This window comes from Giraffa tippelskirchi, chromosome 7, assembly GCF_054371585.1.
Source record: "Giraffa tippelskirchi isolate mGirTip1 chromosome 7, T2T-mGirTip1v1.2.pri, whole genome shotgun sequence".
Taxonomy (NCBI): Eukaryota; Metazoa; Chordata; class Mammalia; order Artiodactyla; family Giraffidae; genus Giraffa; species Giraffa tippelskirchi.
Genome location: NC_137281.1, coordinates 22,276,690 through 22,299,228, shown reverse-complemented (window position 1 = coordinate 22,299,228; position 22,539 = coordinate 22,276,690). Strand labels below are relative to the sequence as shown.

The window sequence follows — 22,539 nt, the reverse complement described above, 5'->3', positions numbered from 1 at the left end:
TGGACCTCCATGGACTCTAGTTTGGGAATAATCATAGTCACAGTGACTCTAGTTACACCATTTGAAGCTTACTATACTGCAGCCACTCTACTAAGCACTTTACATGGATCACTCAGTCCTGACTGCAGCACTGGGAGATAGGCACTGTGTTGTGTTCATTCTGCCACAAAAGAAACAAAGGCAAGGGGAATTGAAGTGACTTGCCCACAGTCACACAGTCATTGCATGACTCTACTGTTCAGCCCTGTGTCACATGTGGGACCATAAAGTGGCCAGATTTCTTATGGCTATATAGGGAATAGTTTTGAGGGGAGATTTGAAAGCAGAGTGACCACTTCAGAAAAAGTCCCATCAGTCTAGGTGATGTAGGCTTCATTAAGACAAGTGGTTGCTAAAGAGGAGGATGCTTAACATAATTCAGGTAATGCTTAACATAAAAATCTCTAGGACAATAAGTCAAAGGATTGGGGTGGGGTAAAGGGGAGGGAGGAGCCAGGAATGAATCACCAGGTTTCTTTTTTATGCGGATGATGGTGGGTGACACCAGCTGAGGTTTGAATTCAGGTTGTGGGATAAAGCTGTGGGATAAAGCAGGTGGTGGCTGGTGTTGAGGGCATTTCATTTTGTACTGGAAAGTTACTTGACTTATCCAGGTCACACAATGAGTGACTCACATAAATGCGGACAAGTTGGACTAGAATGGTTGATGGGTTGGAAGCCAGTACAATTGAACAAGACAGATCCTGGTAGAGAATAGTTGAGAGGCAGATCGCTGCCAGTGTGTCCCAAAGGTGTTTCAGAAGGCCGAGGAATGAGTCTATGCTGAGTGTGGAGTGATGCAAAGAAGTAACTGAAAAGATGGTGACCTTTCTTCTTTCCCAAACCTCTTTGGAGAGACAGTAAAGTTTTGGGTGAAGTTGGACAGGATGAGGCTTGAATGGGAGAGGGTAACAGAAAACAGGCTTTCAGTGAAACCCATTTGGAAGCAGAATGGGCAGCCTGCTCTTACCCGACTCTCTACCTCCACGCTGCCCAGCTGATCTGGGCAGCACTGAGCTTCCTCTGCTGGAGGTGCTGGAGCAGAGCCTGTGCATCCTCTCATAGAGGGTGCATGATAAATCTGTGGCAGGTGGGGGTGGATGGGATAGAAGCCATGGATATGCTTTGGAGCTGGCTTGAGGGTGAGGGCGAGGTGTAGTAAGCTGGGCGCAGAAGGCAAGACCTCAAGGCCAGGAGTGTGAAGCCTATGGGTGGGTCCAGTGCTGCTTCTGCCAGTGAGGGGCATGGTAGCTTAACTGAAAGAAAGCAATTGCATTGGTAGAACTCAGTCATGCGAATTTGTTTTCTTTCATTTCAACTTAATGTCATCTTTTGTAAGTATGAAATATGACATGAGGTTTCTCTGCTGTGAGCCAGATATGCCATGCCTTACTTTCCAGTTGTTTTTTGTAAATATTTCCCCCTATTACCTCTGTGCTCTCCACAAGCGCCTCCTCAAGCCCTCATACTGCCCTCTGCCCCTCACCTAGGGCATGAGCCATGGAATTGGCCGTAGGGCAGCAGGAACCTGTTGTTTCAGAAGTTGGTGACCTTCGAGGACGTGGCTGTGTACTTCACCGAGACGGAGTGGGACGGCCTGTCCACTGCACAGAGGGCCCTGTACAGGGATGTGATGCTGGAGAATTATGGGAATGTGGCTTCCCTGGGTAAGCAGTTTCCCCCCCGGGGCTCAGACTACTTATTAGGGTTTCCTGGCTTCCTTTCACTTTACTGGTTGCAAGGGGGCTTCTGGTAATCCTTTACGGAGCAGGAACCTCAGGAGCTGATTCCTAATACCCTAGACCCAGGGGTTGCTGGGAAGGATGAACCCTAAGCCCTTTTGGGGCCAATATAGGACTGTGCTGGGACTGGCATGCACTCTTGATTCACCCTATAGGCTGTTCTGGATACAGAGAGAAGAAAAAGTAACTTCCTGTTCTGCGGTATTACCTTCAGGTTCCCCCTCACCCAACCTGTATCTCTTGAGTCTTTCTAGGAATTTCAGTGTACTTGGAATATTATTTAGGCCGTGGTCAAAAAATGGTATCTGTCCCTTTAAGCAGAATGTCTTTATTTGCCCTGCATGAAGTATCTCAGTCTGGCCCTGCCCAAATCCTCCCACATCTTCTCAAGCTTCTGCCTCCCACCCCACCCTACACAAACACCTTCCTACCCACTCACCCCACCCCGTTTCCCATAGTTCTTAGGCACAGGACCCCCCCAGGACTCTTCCTTTCTCTCCTCATTACTGACACAATCTGAGAAGAGGTTTAGGAAATCAGCTGTGGGAGATTATTCACCTGCCTTTCCTTTTTCCTTTCCCTGAAACAGGATTTCCCCTTCTCAAACCTGCTGTGATCTCACAGCTGGAGGGAGAAGGTGAGCTGGAGGGCCCATCTCCACTGGCCTCTGGAGCAGGCACAGGCCCCCAGGGCCTCTGGACTGGTAAGGGAGGCACACATTGCCCTTATGCTGGAAAGTAGCTTAGGAAGAAAGTCAACTTCAGTAACATAGAAGCATGCCCTGTTTCTTGACCAGGTGTACAGAGTAACATTTAAATAAATTTTGATTTCTATAGATAGGAACATTTGAGACCTTTCTGTTTTTATAGTTGGCCATTTCTTTATAATTCCAAAAACAGATCTTTTTTTGAATGCTTCATTCTAATTCTTTTCAATCCTAATTTGTTATTCTACCTTTCTGAAACAAAAAGGAATGGATTCAGAACTTCTTTGGGTCCTTGCTATTTTCTATGCTCTGTCCACTTAATATGAAGGATACAGAATTAAGTCTTTTAACCTAGGCTTTGGAGTAGACTTTCTCAGATCCAGTCCTAACTGTGCTACTTCCTAGTTGTGTGACTTTGAGCAGGTCAGTTATTTGCATTCTCTAATAGTATTCTCACTATTGAAAATGGAGTAATAATTATAAAATGAGGTAATAGTCCTGTGGGTTGTGGATTGGTGATAAAATGAGAGAACATGTACCAAGTGCCTAACTTATACTGTGTGCTCAGTTAAATTTGGTTTTATTATTTACTAATGTATTTTAGGAGAAAGCTGTATATAATAAGCTGTAGGAAGTAAGGTGGGAGGAAGTACTGCTATCAGTTTGGCATTTCTCAAAAGAAGAATGAATGCATCACCTGGGCATCTTGCTGATGTGTAGGTTGTCATTCAGTTAGTGTGGGGCAGGGCCAAGATTCTCTCTTGAAGTAATGAGGTTCTCATGGGCTCACGCAGAGTAGCTGCCAGGTGATTTCCCATTTCTCATGAGGCCCAGCTTTAATTCCTGCCTTTGGGGTCCATAAGATACTCTTGCATCCTTTTGATAAATTTTTTTTTTTAAGATGGTTTCATTGGATTTTTGTTCCTTGTGATTGTACAACCAGATGTTTACTGACCAAGGAAGACATAGTTTGGAAATGAAATGGAGAGTTTAAAGTGTTTGGCCAAACAGAGGGGGAAATCAGTGATATTGTGGAGATTCTCAGTCAGAGAAGTCTGGATTTCATTCTGTAGGCAGCCCACAGTCCTGAAGTCTTTGAACAACCCATCATGATGTCAGCAGAGGATAGAAACATTCATCTCATCAGTGTTTGTAGGTTAATTGGGATAAGGAACCAAATGGGTTCTAGGCAGGCAGAAGGGGAAATCATAGGGCACAAGACCTATGTCAGCAGAGTTGATTTCTTTTTTAATTAATTAATTTATCTCTGCACTCGGTCTTTTGTTGCTTCATGTGGGTGTTCGCTACTTGTGGCGAGCAGAGGCTACTGTTTATTGTGGAGCATGGGCTCTGGGCTTGCCGGCTTCAGCAGTTGCACCATGCAGGCTTAGTTGCCCCGTGGCATGTGAAATCTTCCCAGACAAGGGATTGAACCCATGTCCTGCAGGAAGAGAAAGATGACTCGGGATCACTGTCTCGGCATTATAATGAAATACTGGGGTAGGGGGCTTATTACATGTGATTGAGAAGAGATGAGAAATGAAAAAATAGAGGTTAACATTTTGGGGCCAATTTTGAGAATAAGTGTAGAGATCATTAGTTCTACTAGGACTGTGGGGATTATAGAAAAACTAATAAGATGACAGAAAGAATGTTGGAGAGTGACCAATTTTAGGATTGTGGGAAGAGGTATGAGGAAAGACAAGGTGAATGCAGCAGTGTTCTGGTGGGGGTGGGAAGAGGTGGGGTCAAAGGGATCAAATGGGCCTGAAGAGAGCCATTCACAAGTACAGAAAAAAGAAGTTAAAGGAGAAAGTTTGGAAAGCCTAGAAATTCAGTTCTAAGAAAACAAACAAAATTCATTCCCATTTGCTTCCTAGTGCTGTCAATACTTGCCATCCCTTGTTGCCACATGTTAGATTCTGTGCCTTTTCCTTCTTAAGCAATTTCCATTTTTATTAACAGAAACTGCAGAGTGTAGTAAAATATGTGATAGAAGGAATGTTGATCTGGCAGATAAGACCTAGAATTTTGCCCCACTGCTGTTACTCTTAACCTTCTTGTTATTGGCTGTTGGTTTAGAGACTGGTGATCTTTTAAAATCATTACTTTACTATTTGTAATATTTGCACATGCTCAAAACAGTACAAAAAGTGTGCATAAAGTGGGAGCAGTGGGGAAGTTTCCCAAAATTCCTGTGCCAGTTTGTTCAGTTTCTTGTGTACTCCTGCAGTAGATTTCTAGCCATATTCAAATAGATGTATGGCAGCCCTTCTTACTTTCTGTACACAAATGGAAGATATTTTACAAAGCATATCTCAAGTTGTTTTTCCAGTGAACAGTGTATCTTTGACATCTTTTCACGTCAGCACACATGGGTTTATTTCATTTTTTTAATAGCTATATATTATTCCAGCTTTAGATTTTGTGGCCCAGTCTGGTGATTTTAAAGAGCCCTGTTGATTACTTTGATCATGTATTCTATCACAGTTCTTTTTCCTAACATGGTTCTTACATGATATTTTATGTTTTGTTTTTTGTATTAGATATTGATATCCAGACTGACAATAATTTGACAGAAGAAATGTATGAAGAAAAATATAATACATCATATGAACTTAAGAGGAACTCTTTTCAGGAAACAGACTTTTCAGAAACCTATATTCTAGAGAAACAGCAGGAGGTCCACTCAGTAGGAAGTGTGAAGAAAGAAAACAGCAATGTCATTGACAGGATAGTGAAAGACAGTACTAGCCCCATGGAGCAGTGTTTCTTCGTTCAGAATCCAAATCTGAATCAGTGTCATACCATCTCCACTGGAGAGCAGCCCCCTGAGTGTACAGGACCTGAGAAAGCCTTCAGCTTTGACACAAAACTTGTTCAACATGAAATAATTAATTCTGGGGAAAGACCTTTCAATTGTGAAGAATTAATGGAAAACTTTAACTATAATTCTCAACTTAATCAGGGTCAAGATAGCTACACTGGGGAGAAGCCCTATCAGTATGAGTGTGGCAAAGCCTTTAGCATCAATGCAAAATTAATTTGGCATCAAAGACTTCACAGTGGGGAGAAGCCCTTCAAATGTGTAGAGTGCGGTAAAAGCTTCAGTTACAGTTCCCATTATATTACACATCAAACAATCCACAGTGGGGAGAAGCCCTATCAGTGTAAGGTGTGTGGAAAAGCCTTCAGTGTTAACGGGAGTCTAAGTAGGCATCAGAGAATCCATACAGGAGAGAGGCCCTATCAGTGCAAGGAGTGTGGGAGCAGCTTTAGCTGCAGTTCTGCATTTATCATACATCAGAGAATCCACACTGGAGAGAAACCTTATGAGTGTAATGACTGTGGGAAAGCTTTCAACGTTAATGCAAAATTAATTCAACATCAGCGGATCCACACTGGAGAGAAACCTTATGAATGTAGTGAGTGTGGGAAAGGCTTCAGGTGCAGTTCCCAGCTTAGGCAACATCAGAGCATCCACACTGGAGAGAGGCCCTTTCAGTGTAAGGAGTGTGGAAAGGCCTTTAGTAGTAATGCAAAACTCATTCAGCATCGAAGAATTCACACAGGGGAGAAACCCTATGAGTGTACTGAATGTGGAAAAGCCTTTGGTGTCAAAGGGAAACTAATCCAGCACCAGAGAATCCACACAGGTGAGAAACCCTATGAGTGTAAAGAATGTGGCAAAACCTTCAGGTGTAACTCCCAGCTTCGGCAGCATCTGAGAATCCACACTGGGGAGAAGCCCTATGAGTGTAATGAGTGTGGAAAGGCCTTCAACGTTAATGCAAAATTAATGCAGCATCAGAGGATTCACACTGGGGAGAAACCCTTTGAATGTAATGAGTGTGGGAAATGCTTTACTTCTAAAAGAAACCTACTTGATCATCACCGAATCCACACTGGAGAAAAGCCCTACCAATGTAAGGAATGTGGGAAAGCCTTTAGCATCAATGCCAAACTAACTAGACATCAAAGAATACACACTGGGGAGAAACCTTTCAAATGTATGGAATGTGAGAAAGCATTCAGCTGTAGTTCTGACTATATTGTGCATCAGAGAATCCATACTGGGGAGAAACCCTTTCAGTGTAAGGAGTGTGGAAAAGCCTTCCATGTTAACGCTCATTTAATTCGGCATCAAAGAAGCCACACTGGGGAGAAACCCTTCAGATGTGTGGAGTGTGGCAAAGGCTTCAGCTATAGTTCTGACTGTATTATACATCAGACGGTTCATACTTGGAAGAAACCCTATGTGTGTAATGTGTGTGGGAAAGCCTTCAGGTTTAGCTTCCAACTCAGTCAGCATCAGAGCATCCACAGTAAAGAAAAGTCCTAATGAAAGGGAGGTAGAAAATTGTCAGTGTTAATGCTAAACTAGGTCAAGCGTCCTCAGATTCACCCTGGTGGAAAACCCTGAAAGCGAAATTAATGTGGCCGAGTCTTCACAAGGAAACAAATCTTTCATTTTATTCAATTTTAAATCAAGAATGATGATCAGTTTTAAAATAACATCCAAAAATAAATAGTTTGGTTTATACCAACAACCAATAGAAAATATAATGAAGGAAAATACTCCATTCCCAACAGCATGAAGAAGAGTCAATTTTCTGGATATAAACTTACTATGTAGGACTTCTGTAGAGAACTCACAGATCTCCACTGAGGGCCACAGAAGGGAAGTTAAATAAATGGAAGAAAGCAATACCTTCTTAGATAGAAAAACTCTTAACTACTTACCTAAATTAATTTATTGCCCTTTCATTTTTGACAACAAGCATGCATCAGTTTGTAAAGAGGTATAACAATAAAGCTTTCCTTAAAGGAAAAATATGGGTAAATCTTTTTATTTTCATGGAATGGAGAAAACCTTTCTAAGCATCAGATGAAAGCTAGAAACCAACCATGAGGGAAAATATTGATAAACTGGCTTTTCAAAATTGAATTTTTATGCTTTTGTTTTAAATAACTCCAAATAAAAGATAAAGCACAAAAAATGGAAATACTTTTGTAAGATTTGTGATATTAACATGTAGTGTGTAATATACAAAGAGATCTTACAGTTAAGAGAAATTCTAAAACCCAGCAAACAACAATAGCAAGCAGCTTTTAACAAGATATAAAAGTGACTAATAAAGGAAGATGTTCAGTCTCAGGAGTACTCTAAGGAGTAAAAATTAAAAGCATACAGTCACACATAGTAAGCCCTCAAACCTCTGTCCCACATCAAAATGACACACAGTATACCCCACAGCACCCCTTTCCCCACACCTACTCCTGCGTGCTCTAGCTCAGAAGACCAGTGTTGGCTGGGAGTACTGTCTTGTGTACCTCAGAGGAACCACTCTTGCCAGAAAGCTAATGACATGGTGTAGCCCCTCAGCGGAATGTACAGGACCGCTGTGTAAGTGACCCCTCCCCCCCAACTCCAGCTTCTGGAAGCTGCACATGGGTGGAGGCAGACCCTGGAGGCCCTCAAACACCAGAGAGCATAGTCCTTCACCCAACCATCTTGGCCTACTCCGGGCAGTTCTAGACCACACAGACGCAGAAGTGCCCCAGGCCATGGGATCCAAGTTCTTCATTTACTTACAGAAACACTGAAAACCAGAGACAGATGGCATTGACCCTGGTCACACAGCAAATCAGTGGCTGATGTGTCCCATTACCCAGGCCAGAGAAGAGGCTAGAAGGCCATGGCTCACCCCACCCATCCTAGGTCGTGAATATTCTCCAGCTGGTCTCTGGATGTGACAGGAGATGGGGACAGGAAGTCCTGCAGTCCTGGCTCCAGGTGGAGTCTTAGCACCGTCTCTGCTGTGGCAGGACCAAGGCAGGGACTCTAGGAGGGCTGAGAATCACTGAGGACAGAACCTATCTTCCAGATCTGCCCCCAAATCCTGTGTGAACTTGGCCTCTGGGTCTCAAGGCTATTGATCTGCAGGGTTGGGGCTGGACCTAGGGCTTAAGGCCCATCTCACCCAGACGGCTCCTGAGAGTTTTCTCCCTCTCTGTAGCTTTGTTACTATCCATGGCAGGTCCTCTGCTCAGATCCCAAGGATACGAGGGTGAAGAAAGCAGATAATCGCAAAGTCTCATGAAGTCATATGGCCCCTATGGCCCAGAAGTCCTGACACTCTGTAGCCTGGATGTTCACTACTCCAGCAAAGAGCTGCCTGGGTCCAGTGGAGGCCTTCTGGAGACTAAGAATAGCCATGTTACTGGAGACCTCACAAAAGCACTTCTTTTCTCAACAGGAGCCATGAGCCTGGAAGGGTCAGGATTAAATCAAGTGCCTCTCTCAGTCCAGGTACGCATGTTCCATCCCTGCAGCACAGGGCACCCTTCTGCCCGGGCCTGTCACACTGGAAGGGACCCCAGAGAATACCTGATCCTGCCCTGTCCATATCAGGAGGGAAAACTGAGGCTCAGAGGAAAACATGGCTGCTGCAGGGCATCCAGCAGGTCTGGGAAGACTGGTGAGCAGAGGCCCAATCAGGGAGGGAGGGTGTGGGCAATGGGTGGAGGCAAGGCTTCTGTGACATCTGGTCGGGGTGGGGGTGGGGGTGGGGGTGGGGGACAAGAGACAGCACAGCTCCCCTGGGTGGCAGCCCTCACCTTGTGGTGGAGCTGGGGGTTCTGAGAAGGGGCTCCTAAGATGTTCCTCTGACCTCTCCGCCTCTGACATCTGCGTTCTTCCCAGACCATAGCCCCCCTCTCCTGTTCTTTCTCCTGGCAAGGAACTGAGGACACCCCTTCCCTTACACAGTCCACTCAGTTCAATTGAACATTTGCGGGCCCATCCACAGGCCAGGGTTTCCGAAGTGCCCGGGGAATTCGAGAGGAGCGAACTTCGGTCTTCGCGAACTCTCTGCAGCCCCTTCTCCTTCTTTCGGGCCCCATTCGCACCACAGACCATGCGGTCTCATCAAATCCCACACCTCACAGGGTTCCTGGGGCTTCCGCCCGGGGTCTGAGCCCGCTGTGCCGGCACCCGGCGTTCTCCGCCTGCTCCTGGGCTTCCCGGGCCTGAGTCCCGCTCCGGCTCTGGTTTCCCCCCCTCCCCCTCCCCGCTCACCAGCCCCTGCCCTGCGCAGGTCGGTGCTCAAGAGTTTCCAGTGCCCCTGAAGCGTGGCCCCCGCCCCTCCCGGCCACTGAAATCCCACCCACACTCAGCCGAAGCCCAGCCTCCAGGAAGCCCTCCCAGCGGGGCGGCCGTACGCACCTCTCCCGCCCCACTCCTCGGCTCGCCAAGGTACGGGGTCCTCCTGCCCAGGCTTTGACGCATCTGCCGGCCGTGTTGGCCGGGGCTCCGGGGCCCACCTGCTGCAGGTGGGGGCCTGAGGCTTTGGGTCCCATCCGTCGTGGGCCATAGACGTGCGGCGCTGGCAGCCGGTGGCCGCCTCCAGTGGTTGCCTCCCTTCCTGTCGCCCTTGGGCGCGCGCCTTGTCGCCCTGGGACTCTGTTTTGGCCTCGAAGTGAGAGAGAGCGGAGAGGACGGGCCTGCGCGTCCAGGGCTCGAGGCCGGCGCTGTAGGCACGAGGCGCCAGCCATTAAGACGCACAGACCGCCAGCTTGGCCCCTGCTGCCCCCGGCGGCCGGTCCGCTCACTGCAGGGCGGGAAGAAACGAACTAGGAGCGCAAGGTTGCCCGGGTCCCTTTGGCGCGGGCCGGCTCTCCCTGCCCTGGTCCTGAGGACACTCCCGGGCGGAGTCCTGGGGCAGCCGGTTTGGGCCCTTGACGGTAAGTCTCCTGTTGATCCGCGGAGTGGGGGTGGGGGAGGACACGATCTTAGAGACCAGGGCGCGGGAGTGGGGGTGGGGGAATGCTGGGGTCCGTGAAGGCGCGGAGTTGGACTGTATGTGTTCAGGACCCCGTGTCCTGCAGGTCAGTCAGAAGGACGCATAGAAGGCATTGCAAACTTTTCTTTAAAGAAGCACAACCTATTTCCACCCCCACCCTCAGTCCTGCTGCTGCTGCTAAGTCGCTTCAGTCGTGTCCGACTCTGTGCAACCCCATAGACGGCAGCCCACCAGGCTCCGCCGTCTCTGGGATTCTCCAGGCAAGAACACTGGAGTGGGTTGCCATTTCCTTCTCCAAGGCATGCAAGTGAAAAGGGAAAGTGAAGTCGCTCAGTCGTTTCCGACTCTTCACGACCCCATGGACTGCAGCCTATCAGGCTCCTCCGTCCATGGGATTCTCCAGGCAAGAGTACTGGAGTGGGGTGCCATTGCTTTCTCCACCCTGTCCTACCCCCCATGAAATCTGACTTGTGAACAATATAGAGCTGCTGTAGGACTGCGTGCTGTGCTTAGTCGCTCAGTAGTGTCTGACTCTTTCCGATCCCATGGACTGTAGCCCACCAGACTGCTCCATCCTTGGGGATTCTCCAGGAAAGAATACTGGAGTGGGTTGTCATGCTGTCTCCAGGGGGTCTTCCCAACCCTGGGATTGAACCCAGGTCTCCCGTGTTGCAGGTGGGTTCTTTACTATCTGAGCCACCAGGTGAACGCACTTAAATAGAATTGCTGTAGGACTTCGAGGAGGGGGCAGTTCCAGGCCCCTGAGAGCGAGGGGCAGGGGCTTTGCTTAAACGTCCCTTGGGAGGTAAGAGGTCGTTCCATCAGGAAAAGTGAAATGCAGAATTGAGAACACAAGCGTTCAGTAGCCAGGCTGTGGGGGTGAGACGGGTAGGAAGAACCTACAAGTTGGGGGAGGTGGGACCCACCACCATGCTCTCCTGGGAAGGGCTCAAAGTAAGGAGTGGTGAGTTGGAGGCTCCTCAGGACAGGAAGGGAGGAAGAGAGAGGAAGCACAGGGACCCAGGAAACTATGAGGAGTGTCCCTTACCTGGAGAATTCTTCCCCTCCCCCTTCACACACCTCAGCCAAAGGCCACCTCCCATTTGTTGGCCTCCCCGATCTCCTTGGTTGGTTAACACTGTGTCCCCTGTTTTGGGGCCTCACCTCACCTCCGTCTAATCAATACCATTCTCTGCCTTCTCTACTTGGAGCTGCTGGTTTACTGACTCACCTTGTGGACTGCAACCTCATTGTGGGTAACTCATTGGGCAAGGCCGGAACTTCAGTTCAGTTCAGTCACTCAGTCATGTCTGACTCTTTGCGACCCAATGGACTGCAACACACCAGGCTTCCCTGTCCATCACCAACTCCCAGAACTTACTCAAACTCATGTCCATTGAGTCAGTGATGCCATCCAACCATCTCATCCTCTGTCGTCCCCTTCTCCTCCTGCCTTCAATCTTTCCCAGCATCAGGGTCTTTTCCAATGAATCAGTTCTTCACATCAGGTGGCCAAAGTATTGGAATTTCAGCTTCAGCATCAGTCCTTACAATGAATATTCAGGACTGATTTCCTTTAGGATGTACTGGTTGGATCTCCTTGCAGTCCAAGGGACTCTCAAGAGTCTTTTCCAACGCCACAGTTCCAACACCATCTCCAGCATTCACAGGCCGGGTGGAACTTGCCTGTGAATAATTTCTGTTGAGTGGATGATGTCAGTGAATTAGTAAGGGAAGAAGTGTTTTGTGCCTGTGTTTATATGGTTTATACATTTTCATCCACAGCAGGCGCCCTAGTCAGTTCTCTGGAGGCTCTCCTGCAGAAAGAGAAATTCCAGGGTGGGGGAGTAGCACCCTAAGAACAACCATCAAGTGCTTTGGGATGTGAGCACAAATGTCTTAGGTGGTTAGAATTGGGTTGCTCTTCGATTGCTCACCAGAGGGCGAACAAACCCTTGCCCGTTAGACTGTAGCTGGCCAGGGTCTCTGGGCAGGGAGGGGTACCTACCTGCATCTCGCTGGTTCTTCTCTTACCAAAGCGAAACTGTTTGGGGTTTGGCGGATGAAGAGAAAGAAGGGAAAAATGCTACTGGGACTTGCATGGCCTCTAACTCGTTGACACAAAGTCTGTTTTCATTGGTTTTCTAATTGTGGTAAAGTACACGTAACATAAACTTTACCGTTTTAACTATTTTAAAGTGGCATTCGTACTTTCACAGTGCACTCATCACTACTATCTAGTTTCAGAACCTTTTCATCTCCCCAGAAAGAACCCCATGACTATTAAGCAGTTGCTCCCTGTACCCCCACCCCCACCTTCCAATCCCTAGAAACCACTAATCTGCTTTCTCTATATATAGACTTGACTATTCTGAGTATTTCATGTAATTGGTCTCTGATCTCTGTTGTGGCTCAGATGGTAAAGACTCTACCTGCAAGCAGGAGACCTGGGTTTGATCCCTGAGTCAGAAAGATCCCTTGGAGAAGGGAATGGCAACCACTCCAGTAGTCTTGCCTGGAGAATTCCATGGACAGAGGAGCCTGGTGGGCTATAGTCCATGGGGTCACAAGGAGTCAGACAGGACTGAGCCAAGAACACTTTCACTTTCATTCTGGGTATTTCATGTAAATAGCCTCATACAATATGTAGCTATTGTGTCTGTTTTTTTTTTATTTAGTGTAGTGTTTTCAAGGTTCATCTAAGTTGTAGCATGTATGTGTCCTTCGTTTATTTTCATTGGTGACTGATATTCTAGTGTATGGATATACCTACCACATCTTGCCTATCCATCCGTTTGTTGATGGACTCTTGGGTTGTTTGTTTGTACCTGTTGGCTATTGCAAATAACGCTGCTGTGATCACTGGTATACAAAAATCTGTTTGAGCCTCTGTTTTCAATTCTTTTGGGTATATACCTAGCAGTGGAATTGCTGGGTCATATGATAATTCTGTGTTTAAGTTTGTGGTTTGGGCTGCTCTGGGTCTTTGTTGCAGAGCAGAGGCTATTCCTTGCTGTGCACAGGGTTTCTCTAGTTGTGTGAGCAGGGTCTACACTCTAGTTGTGGTGGGAGGGCTTCTCACTGTGGTGGCTTCTCTTGTTGCAGAGCACAGGCTCTAGGGTGCACGGGCTTCAGTAGTTGTGGTGCATGCATGGGCTTAGTTGCCCGGTGGGATTTTAGTTCACCAACAAGGATCAAACCCACATCCCCTTCCTTGAATGGTGGGTACTTTACCACCAGGCAAGTCCCCACTTCCATTCTTATCAGTAGTTGACAGTTCAATTCTTAGCATTCTCATGTCTGTCCTGAGAGTGCCCAGAAAGCACCCCTCCAGGCTGCTGCAGCCAAGTGGCCCCCTGTTCCTGTCGTCCTCCGTCTCCCTGCACTCCAATAGAAGGCTGTGTGGGGTTGTGCAAACCTGGTCTCAAACTGTTAACTCTAGCCCTTCCTTGCTGTGTGATCTTGAGCAAGTTACTCAAACTCTCAAAGTTCTAGCTCCCTTCAGCATAAACCTCCCTCCTGGGTCAGCTCTGAGAGTGGGCTATGATGATGATGCAGAAAATGAACGTCTAGTGCCCAGCAGTGCTCTGGATTATGATCCAGACCCTAGGCCCCTTCTATGAACCCTCTTCTCCAGGGGCTGCCTCACTGACCACTGGGGTCCTCTCACTGGCCTCTCTCAGGTGGGCAAGCTGTCTGAAAGTGACAGATGTAGTCTTTTTTTAATTTTTCACAAATTGTTTTTTTCAAAACAGAGGTCCTAGATGAGAGAACAAACAGCATGAGGGTGGAAACATGGAGCCTTGACAGGGACAACTCTCTTTCTCTCTCTCTCTTTTTTTATATTTAATTATTTGGTTGCACCCAGCCTTAGTTGCAGCATGTGGGATCTAGTTCCCTGATCAGGGATCAAATCTGGGCCCCCTGCATTGGGAGCTGGGAGCATCAAGTCTTAGCCACTGGACCACCAGGGAAGTCACCTAGGGATAGACCTTAAATACAGGCATTATCTGGAAGACCATAGGCAGCGGTAACAGTGTTGGAGACAAGGGCTGTGTTCATGACCTGGAAGAGAGAAAGGGAGAGACAGAGAGCCTTGGAGATTGGAAGTCAGGGGTGGTAGAAGATTTCTTTGTAAGCAGCAGCAATTTCAGGACTTACACTTCAAAAGAAGGAAGCCAACAAGTGAAAAAAAGCAGAATGGAAGCGAGTGTGTCCAGTGGGAAGGGTGGGCCATGACTGGGGGTGAACAAGGAGAGCAGAGCAGGAGAGGTCCAGCCCTGTCATCCCTTCCCCTCCTGCCAGAAAAGGACCACCAAACAGAGGGATATAGACGGTGCCTCTCCAGTGGGGTCCCAAGACCGCCAGCAGCAGCGTCACCCTCACCGGGGAAGTTGCTAGAAATATCAAGTCTCAGACCCCACACCAGTTCAGTTCAGTTGAGTCACTCAGTCGTGTCCGACTCTTTGCGACCCCATGGACTGCAGTACACCAGGCTTCCCTGTCCATCACCAACTCCGGAACTTACTCAAACTCATGTCCATTGAGTCAATGATGCCATCCAACTATCGCATCCTCTGTCATCCCCTTCTCCTCCTGCCTTCAATCTTTCCCAGCATCAGGGTCTTTTTAGAAAAGTCAATTCTTTGCATCATATGGCCAAAGTATTGGAGTTTCAGCTTCAGCATCAGTCCTTCCAATGAATATTCAGGACTGATTTCCTTTGGGATGAATTTCCTTTAGGATGTGAAAAGAAGAGAAGTGAAAGGCAAAGGAGAAAAGGAAAGATATACCCATTTGAATGCAGAGTTCCAAAGAATAGCAAGGAGAGATAAGAAAGCCTTCCTCAGCGATCAATGCAAAGAAATAGATGAAAACAATAGAATGGGAAAGACTAGAGAACTCTTCAAGAAAATAAGAGATACCAAGGGAACATTTCATGCAAAGATGGGAACAATAAAGAACAGAAATGGTATGGACCTAACAGAAGCAGAAGATATTAAGAAGAGGTGGCAAGAATACACAGAAGAACTATACAGAAAAGATCCTCATGACCCAGATAATCATGATGGTGTGACCACTCACCTAGAGCCAAACCCCACCCCAGGGCCACAGAATCAGAATCTCCTGGGGTGGGCCCAGTGCTGGGTTTTAACAAGCCCTCCAGGTGTTAAGCACTCCAATGTAAGAATCACTGGTGAGGCCTCCCCAGAGAAGAGAGTCCTCCCTGATCCTCACTTTCCAAGAGAGACTGGTGAGGGATGAGAGGTGACAGGGCTGGACTCCCTGTGTGCAGGGGTTTCGCCTGGAGCTGAGAATGTGAAACTGCTCCCAAGTGCAGCTCCAGCCAGCTCTTCATCTTTGCACAAACATTGGCTCACGTGGGGTGCCCCAAACCCATCCCCTGAAAAATGTTTCACTGCACCTGGCCTCCTGCTGTGAATTTATTGGGCAGATCCCAGTCTTATTCCACAACTCTTATCCCAGCCTTATCAGTAAAGGCAGCCCAGTTCTGTGATGGGTGGTGGCGAGGTCACGCCCGGTAACTGATGAGCCATCCAGGGCTCTACACCTGACCCAGGTTCTGACCCTGGGCTTAATTATCAATTAGTCTAAACTAGCAGCCTGCAGCGCAAGGGGCAGTGCCTGAGTGAGGGAGGGGTGGACGAGGCTGGAGGGAGATTCCCATCACTAACCAGATGTGTGCAATTCTCACCTCCTGTCTCCAGGGTCTGACCTGCCTACGGAGGTGAGTTGCGTGCCGTGAGGGACTGGTGAGTGCTTGTCTTGCTGGCAGGGTGAACCTCTGCTCTAGCATTTTGTGTTGAAGCTTGAGAAAGAGAGTTGCCTTTATTCCCAGTTCTAAGGGTGCAGCAGAGAAGGGAATTGGTGATGCTGACTCTTCCTTGGACACTTTAGAAAGCCTTGTCTTATTCTTAGGATGTAATCCTTCTCATCCATGAAATCCTGTCTAAATGGCTTCACTGCCTTTAAGCTTTACCCACACGTGGGTCTGGGCTCCTGCCTGTCTCTCTCTGTGCATCCCCATCCCCCTGGCTGGGAAGGTGTGTGCTCTGCCCTTCCACCACCCTCAGGGCCAAGCCAGACCTGGGGTCCCAGTTAAAGGAGACTGCTGCATATCTTGGCAAGTTTGCTGAATTATTTAAACAAGTAATTAAGAATTGGGCTTCCCTGGTGGCTCAGTGGTGGGAAATCTGCCTGCCAGTGCAGGAGACCTGGGTTTGATCCCTGGGTGGGGAAGATCCCCTGAAGAAGGAAATGACAACCCACTCCAGTATTGTTGCCTGGAGAATCCCATGGACAGAGGAACCTGGCGGGCTACAGTCCTTGGGGTCTTCGAGTTGGACACAACTTAGCAATTAAACAATAACAACAATTAAGAATCATGAAACCTCAAATTGCCAGTTGGAGAAAATGACAAAGAAAGGACCTGGTTGAGGAAAAAGGCTCATGGTCCAACAATTTCAATTTAGGTCTAAAGAGCCACAGGCATGCAAAATATATCCCAAGTTTTGCAGTGACATTCTCCTGCCATTCCTCTTTCCTACTTGCCAATTTCTATTCCTAAAGGCAGCACCCTTCCTAATTTCTTAAGTCCACACGAGCATATGCAAAGATAGGTTCTAATTTCCATCCTTTTACACCAAAGCTGTGCATTATACACATTGAATCCACTCCTTCCCCCATTAACTTCCCTTGGAATTTTCCACGTCCAGACATCAGCGTCCTTGTTCTTTTTCACAGTTGTGTCATACTCCACTTCACACATATTACTGTGACTTATTTTACCACTCCCTTCCTACAGACTTTGGGTTCATCCAGTCATTTATCACAAGCAATGCTATAATGCTTCCATTTAGACATAAATTATTTAGCTCATATTTGAGGGCAACTTGAGGATAAATCCCTGAAAGTGGAAGTGCTGGGCTGATGGGTACCTACATCGTGACTGTGGTGGATAGTACCCTCCTTCCTCTGATGAGAGGTAAGGAAGAAGATGGTTGAGAGCCAGACACGGCAGAATTTGAACCTCTTCTCTGTGCTTTCTAGCTGTTTGCCTACCCACTCAGAACCTCAGTGTTTAAAACCTGTCAAATGTGGCCTGCACAGGTGTGTGGATGAAATGGGACCAGCTATGGGAAGTATTTGGTTCAGGGCCACAGGCACAGTGAGACCACCAAGTGTCAGGAGGAGTGGAGTCTGGCCATACAGCTGCCCTCACGTCTTCCCAAGGACAGACAGCCTGGGTATCCCATTGTATCTGAGAGCTGAGGACCAAGCCTGGTTTTCAAGGCATTGGTTCCAACTGGAAGATCCCCTCTTCAGCCCTGCCTGTCGCCTTGTCCCTACAGCTTCTGATCTGTCCTATCAGCGGAGCACTGGGTCTCGCCTGGGACTTCTGGGTTGGCTTTTGGGCAGCCTGAAGGAAAGCATTCAGTCTGCCTTCAATCCTCAAAGCTCTGGTCCCTGACACATCCCTCAAATAAACGCACTATCTGCCATGTATTGAGTGTTTGCCACCGGCCTTGTATAATTCTGAGTATTCCACATGCATGTTTGCATTCAGTTCTCAGAATTAACTCCTAGGATGGGAAAGATTAAATCCCCACCAGCCAAGTTCTTCATCCTTCTGCAGCCTTGCCCAAGGCTTATTGCATGACCGCTGAGTTCTTCCATGCTGTCCCCTCTAGGGGAGAGAGACCCCGTGATGGATGTATGGTTTCCTGTGGCCTCATGTTTCTTTTACCTGGTGGATGAACCCTCATTTGAAAACGCTATGCAGTGGTCAAGAATCTGCCTGCTAGTGCAGGAGATGCAAGAGATGCAGGTTCGATTCCTGGGTCAGGAAGATCCTGTGGAGTGGGAAATGGCAGCCCACTCCAGTATTCTTACCTGGAGAATCCCATGAACAGAGGAGCCTGGTGGGGTACAGTCCATGGGGTTGCAAAGAGTTGGACTCTACTGAGCACGCAAGCACGATCATTGCTCAACAGTATGTATGTGCTTAATGCCACTGACCTGATCTGTATGTTCAGATTAAAGGGTGAGTTTGATTTTAGAGGATAGGAAGTGCAGTCTGTGTGTCTAGAAGGAAAAACAAAACACACACCTGGTACTATTATAACATCTCAAAATGTCCAAGTAATGTTTCACCCTCAGCACCATCGCTGCCAACATTTAGTATCAAAAGTGAGTCTGTGACCAGTTGCAAATCCTCTCACTCAGAGGAGTGCTCTCACAGCCTTCTCAATAGACCCCAAAGATCGCATCCACATGTCAGCATCTCCTTTCTTTTGCTGCAGGGGATCGGGACGAATTGGGGACCCAGGATCTGTGTGACAAACTCATTCATTCCTCAAGCCCTGGAACCAGGTGGCTCAGGCACTTCATTGACTGAAAACCATGAGTGAAGAGAAGGAACAGTCCTCGTTCGGTGCGCTCCCAATTTATGAGGAGCCTGAAAAGAGGAGGGACGTGCCAGAGAGCCCTGATGCTTCCTGCCAGCCGGAGCACCATGCACGGTCTGAGCTGGGTGAGGTGTGCAGTCCCCCGGAGCAGCCCCTGGGCTCCCCGAGGCAGCATGGCCCAGCTTATCAAGAGATGACCTGTGCAAGTCCCCAGCAGTGGGCCCCCCATGCCCTGGATGGATCTGAGCTGCCAGCCACCCGGCTCTCCAAGGCAGAATCCGAAGATGCAGCCTGCAGTTTCAGGTAAGTCCCCCTTGAACAAGGCTGGCCTGGGGTGGTGAGATTTCTCGAGAGAGGGAGGCTCCACTCATCTCACTTCCCATCTGTCTCCTCCCTCTCTCTTCCCTGTGCCACAGCCCCCCACCAGGAGCGGAGATTGGTAAGTCCTAGCTGGGACAGTGTGAGCAAGAAGAGTGCAGCCTGCGGCTGGGCTTCAGAGTGGGGGTACCCTGGGGCATGAGAGCAGCTTTCTCCCTGGGTGCCTGGTTGCTGCCAGACCCTACCTCTCTGAGCGGGTGGCCACTGGTCTCTCCCTCTAGGTCAGCCTTGTCCTTCGCCTGGTCCCAGTGAAGAAGTCTTGTCGTTCCTCAGAGCAATTGTACGTGTCTTTTCTTTTTTTTGTTAAACCTGGCATCTTTCCCTTCCTATTCTCCTCTCTCGCCCCAACAAGAAGTTAGTAGGAAGAGGGTGAGGGCGTGTGGTGTGTCTGTACCCTCACTCTTTCCCCCATGGGTGGTGGCTGCATGGAGTCCCTGCTTCTTTGGACCTGGGCTCCCCTCTGTCTGTCACCAGTGTGTAGGGCCTCAGCTGTCAGGGTCACATTTAGAGTGACATCCTCAGAGGGACTCTGAGCCAGGTTCTACTGTCCTCGCAGAACTCAGAAGTGTCTCAGACGTGGCCTGTTTGTCAGGGAGGCCACCCTGGGCTGGTGCAGAAGGATGTCGGTAGTCTGGGGACCCCAGTTGAGGACACAGTCCTGCCTGGGGATCAGAGAGGAGCTGGTGGGTGCAGGCTCAGGAACTGAGTTAGAGGACAGGACAGGCTGGCCCCCATCGATGAGAGCAGGTCAAGGCCGTGACCCTTTCGTGGCCACCCCAGCCTCCCGTTCCAGATGATGTGGTGGTTAGGCAGAGGGCCCCACATAAGTCCTGGAAGGTTGGCCGACTCCGCCACGGGAAGAAAGTCTATGCAGTGGCCGTCAGCGGCTCGACTCACCACGTGTACACGTGTGGCCACGGCTACATCAGAGTGTGGGATGAGAGTGCCCTGCATGCCTGGGACCAGGCGCCCCAGGCCCAGCTCAACTTCCAGGTGAGGGGTCCTCCAGAAGCCTTGGGGAGCTCGGGGATGACCTCTGTCCTGACACTTAGAGGCCATGCTTCCTGGAGACCATTTGAGAATGTTGGCCCTTCCTACAGGACCGTGACAGCTGTGTCTTCACCTGCAAGCTGTTCCCCGATGAGCAGAGCCTGATCACGGGGGGTCTGTCCCAGACCCTGACGCTTTGGGATCTGGCGCCCACCCCCCGTGTCCGGGCACAGCTGGCCTCCACCGGCCCCGTGTGCTATTCCCTGGCTCTCTCCTCCAACGCCCAGATCTGCGTGGCTTCTTTCAAAGGATTTGTTGAAATTTGGGATTTGCAGAACCAAATCTTGATCAGGTATGACCCCAGGGGGGTGGATGCGACAGTGAGGCTTTTGGGAAGCTTGGGCCGCTTGCCCTACCTCACTTCCTCCTCTGCAGTAGGACGGGGTGAGTCAGTGTGGAGGACGCATATGGACTGCGTATCTAGGGAGTTCCTGGGCCCAAAACTTCTGAGGGGTCAACCAATGCACGAACCTCTGAGTTATTTTCCCACTAGGAAGCATGAAGTCCCCACGTACGGATCCCAGTGTGTGGACATCACGGGCAATAAGTTCTGGACGGGAGGTGAAGACACCAAACTATACTCCTGGGACCTGAGGAGCTACCAGAGGCTACAACAACTTGATTTACGGCATGAGGTGCCCACATGGCTACCGCGGGTCTGAGTGCGGTGCCCGGGGCCTGGGAGCTGGGGTGCCTGCAAGAGCGGGGTGCGGTGAATGATGGGCCTGGCCTCTCGGAGCACTGACCCCAAACCTCCTCCCTGACAGATCCTCAGCATCACCCATGACCCCAGTGAGGAGTGGTTGTTAGTAGGCTTGAGAATGAGTGACATTGTAATCGTGCACACACACCGGAAGGAAAAGTTTAAGGCTGTCCTACAGAAATACGTCTACCACCACAATCTCAAGTTTGCCTCCTGTGGTGAGTGAGCAGGCCGGGGACACCTCTGGGTGCCCTGTCGCCTGACAAGCTGTCTGCTCATCTGTGGAGTCTGGACCCAGCCTCGTTTCAGACTGTTTAGTTCCCCGCTCTCTGGCTCCAGCACTGGCCAGACCGAGGTCTCGGGCCACCTTCCCATTGCCTTTGCCTCTGCCTCCTCCCACCATCAGTTTTTCTCCCCTGCTGGCCTGGCTAACTTTTCTTCTTTCTTCTGCTGCTGCTGCTTATCATTTATTTGGCTGTAGCAGGTCTTAGTTGCGCCAGGCAAGCTCTTAGTTGCAGCATGTGGGATCTATCTGGTTCCTTGACCAGGGATCGAATCTGGGCCTCCTGCAATGGGAGTGCAGAGTCTTAGCCACTGGACCACCAGGGAAGTCTCTTTCCTCCCTTCCTTCTCTGCTCCTTCCTTCTGCTTTTCTGACTCTGTCTGTAATGGCAGCTTCCTACATGGAACCACAGCCCAAAGACACCAACCAACAGAAGAGGAACGAAGCCTCATGTGATTGTCCTGTTGTTCAGTGACTCTCCCCGGGATCCTGAGTGTGGCAGGAGGGAGCAGGCTGATGAAGCAATGGTTTGGGTCATGTCTCTGAGTTTTATAGATGGGGGAATCTGAGGCAGAGAAAGAGTGGTTCCTTCCCTGGTCTCATTGGGAGCAGAGCTGGGGCTGGAAGGCAGGTGTGGTCTCTGGCCCCTCCATCTGTCTTTTCTCTGCCAGGGAGCTATTTTGTGGCCACAATGAATGAGACGATCCGCTGCATAGCTGCACCTTCTCTGCATAGATTGTTTCAGGTACTGGATGGAGGGGTGTGCAAACACAGGCACTTGGAGCTCACACACCCCAGACCCCAGATGGTGGGGCCCCAGAGATAGTGCTGGAAAGTACCTCTGAGATGGCAACCAGGGCCATTCAGTACATCAAGGGGAATGAGGACTCAAGGTCCTGGGAACTCCTGGGCTCCACCTTGAGCCCCGAACCTAGCCTGGCCTCTGGACCAAGCCTCAGGTCTACATGGAGCCTTGAAAAGAGCCCTATATGAGGCCTGAAACACCCCGCATGTTGTTCCTCTGTGGCCTCTCTTTCCCTCTAGGTAGAGGAGTCCACACACATCCTGTGTTGTGACGTATCTTCTGACAACCGGTATCTGGTCACGGGCTCCAAGAATAGTGCCATGGTTTACCAGCTCTTGTATTGAAGGTCCTGCTGGTGAAGACCCAGAGAAGGCCAGCGTGCTGGGAGGGTGACCTTGGGGTGCTGGGCCACTCTGACACCTGCCACCCCCTCTCCTTTTCCTCATGGGTTGGTTATCTGTCCATTCCCCTCTTGCCCAGCACATGCCTGGCCTGCCCTCCAAGTTTTTATTATACAACTTAGGGATTCTTCCTTTGTTATTTTTCTACCACTGATTTCTGGATTTTGTAATTAATAAAATAGAAAAGCAAAAACCAAA

General features: G+C 49.1%; 2 protein-coding genes and 1 long non-coding RNA gene across 29 annotated transcripts in view; 2 read left to right on the top strand and 1 right to left on the bottom strand.

Annotated features, from left to right (window-relative positions):
• Nucleotides 1–7,321, top strand: part of ZNF23 (zinc finger protein 23) — a 25,495-nt gene extending 18,174 nt beyond the window's left edge. For 11 of the 25 annotated variants that reach the window (XM_081512520.1, XM_081512514.1, XM_081512524.1 and 8 more), the window contains 3 exons: nucleotides 1,580–1,706; nucleotides 2,371–2,484; nucleotides 5,034–7,321. In XM_081512520.1, coding sequence (XP_081368646.1) covers nucleotides 1,580–1,706; nucleotides 2,371–2,484; nucleotides 5,034–6,829 — 2,037 coding nt within the window. In that variant the 3' untranslated portion in view covers nucleotides 6,830–7,321. Of the gene's footprint in view, nucleotides 1–1,529; nucleotides 1,707–2,370; nucleotides 2,485–5,033 lie in introns of all 25 variants that reach the window. The other 14 variants (XM_081512532.1, XM_081512537.1, XM_081512535.1 and 11 more) reach the window with 3 other exon arrangements.
• LOC145514549 (uncharacterized) lies at nucleotides 7,322–8,983 on the bottom strand. Its single transcript, XR_014060224.1, has 2 exons — nucleotides 8,879–8,983; nucleotides 7,322–8,693 (listed from the first exon to the last, which is right to left on the bottom strand). It is a non-coding gene; the product is annotated as an uncharacterized LOC145514549 (long non-coding RNA).
• On the top strand, nucleotides 8,824–22,539 carry TLE7 (TLE family member 7). Of its 3 annotated transcripts, XM_081512548.1 has the most exons (11): nucleotides 8,824–8,969; nucleotides 9,588–9,745; nucleotides 18,617–19,024; nucleotides 19,138–19,160; nucleotides 19,321–19,379; nucleotides 19,880–20,092; nucleotides 20,200–20,441; nucleotides 20,643–20,784; nucleotides 20,917–21,070; nucleotides 21,807–21,880; nucleotides 22,180–22,539. In XM_081512548.1, the coding sequence occupies exons 3-11, from the start codon at nucleotides 18,717–18,719 to the stop codon at nucleotides 22,282–22,284; spliced, it is 1,320 nt and encodes a 439-aa protein (XP_081368674.1). In that variant the 5' UTR covers nucleotides 8,824–8,969; nucleotides 9,588–9,745; nucleotides 18,617–18,716; the 3' UTR covers nucleotides 22,285–22,539. The 3 variants fall into 3 exon arrangements, with proteins under 3 accessions (XP_081368674.1, XP_081368673.1, XP_081368672.1); XM_081512547.1 differs by lacking the exon at nucleotides 8,824–8,969 and having other exon boundaries at nucleotides 9,053–9,745; XM_081512546.1 differs by lacking the exon at nucleotides 8,824–8,969 and having other exon boundaries at nucleotides 9,053–10,233.

Excerpts from the sequence above, each read along its gene's own strand:
- TLE7 (XM_081512548.1), top strand. The coding sequence starts at position 18,717 with ATGAGTGAAGAGAAGGAACAGTCCTCGTTCGGTGCGCTCCCAATTTAT. Across the intron at positions 21,071-21,806 it reads TCTCAAGTTTGCCTCCTGTG|GGAGCTATTTTGTGGCCACA; the intron begins GTGAGTGAGCAG and ends TTTCTCTGCCAG. Across the intron at positions 21,881-22,179 it reads CTCTGCATAGATTGTTTCAG|GTAGAGGAGTCCACACACAT; the intron begins GTACTGGATGGA and ends CTTTCCCTCTAG.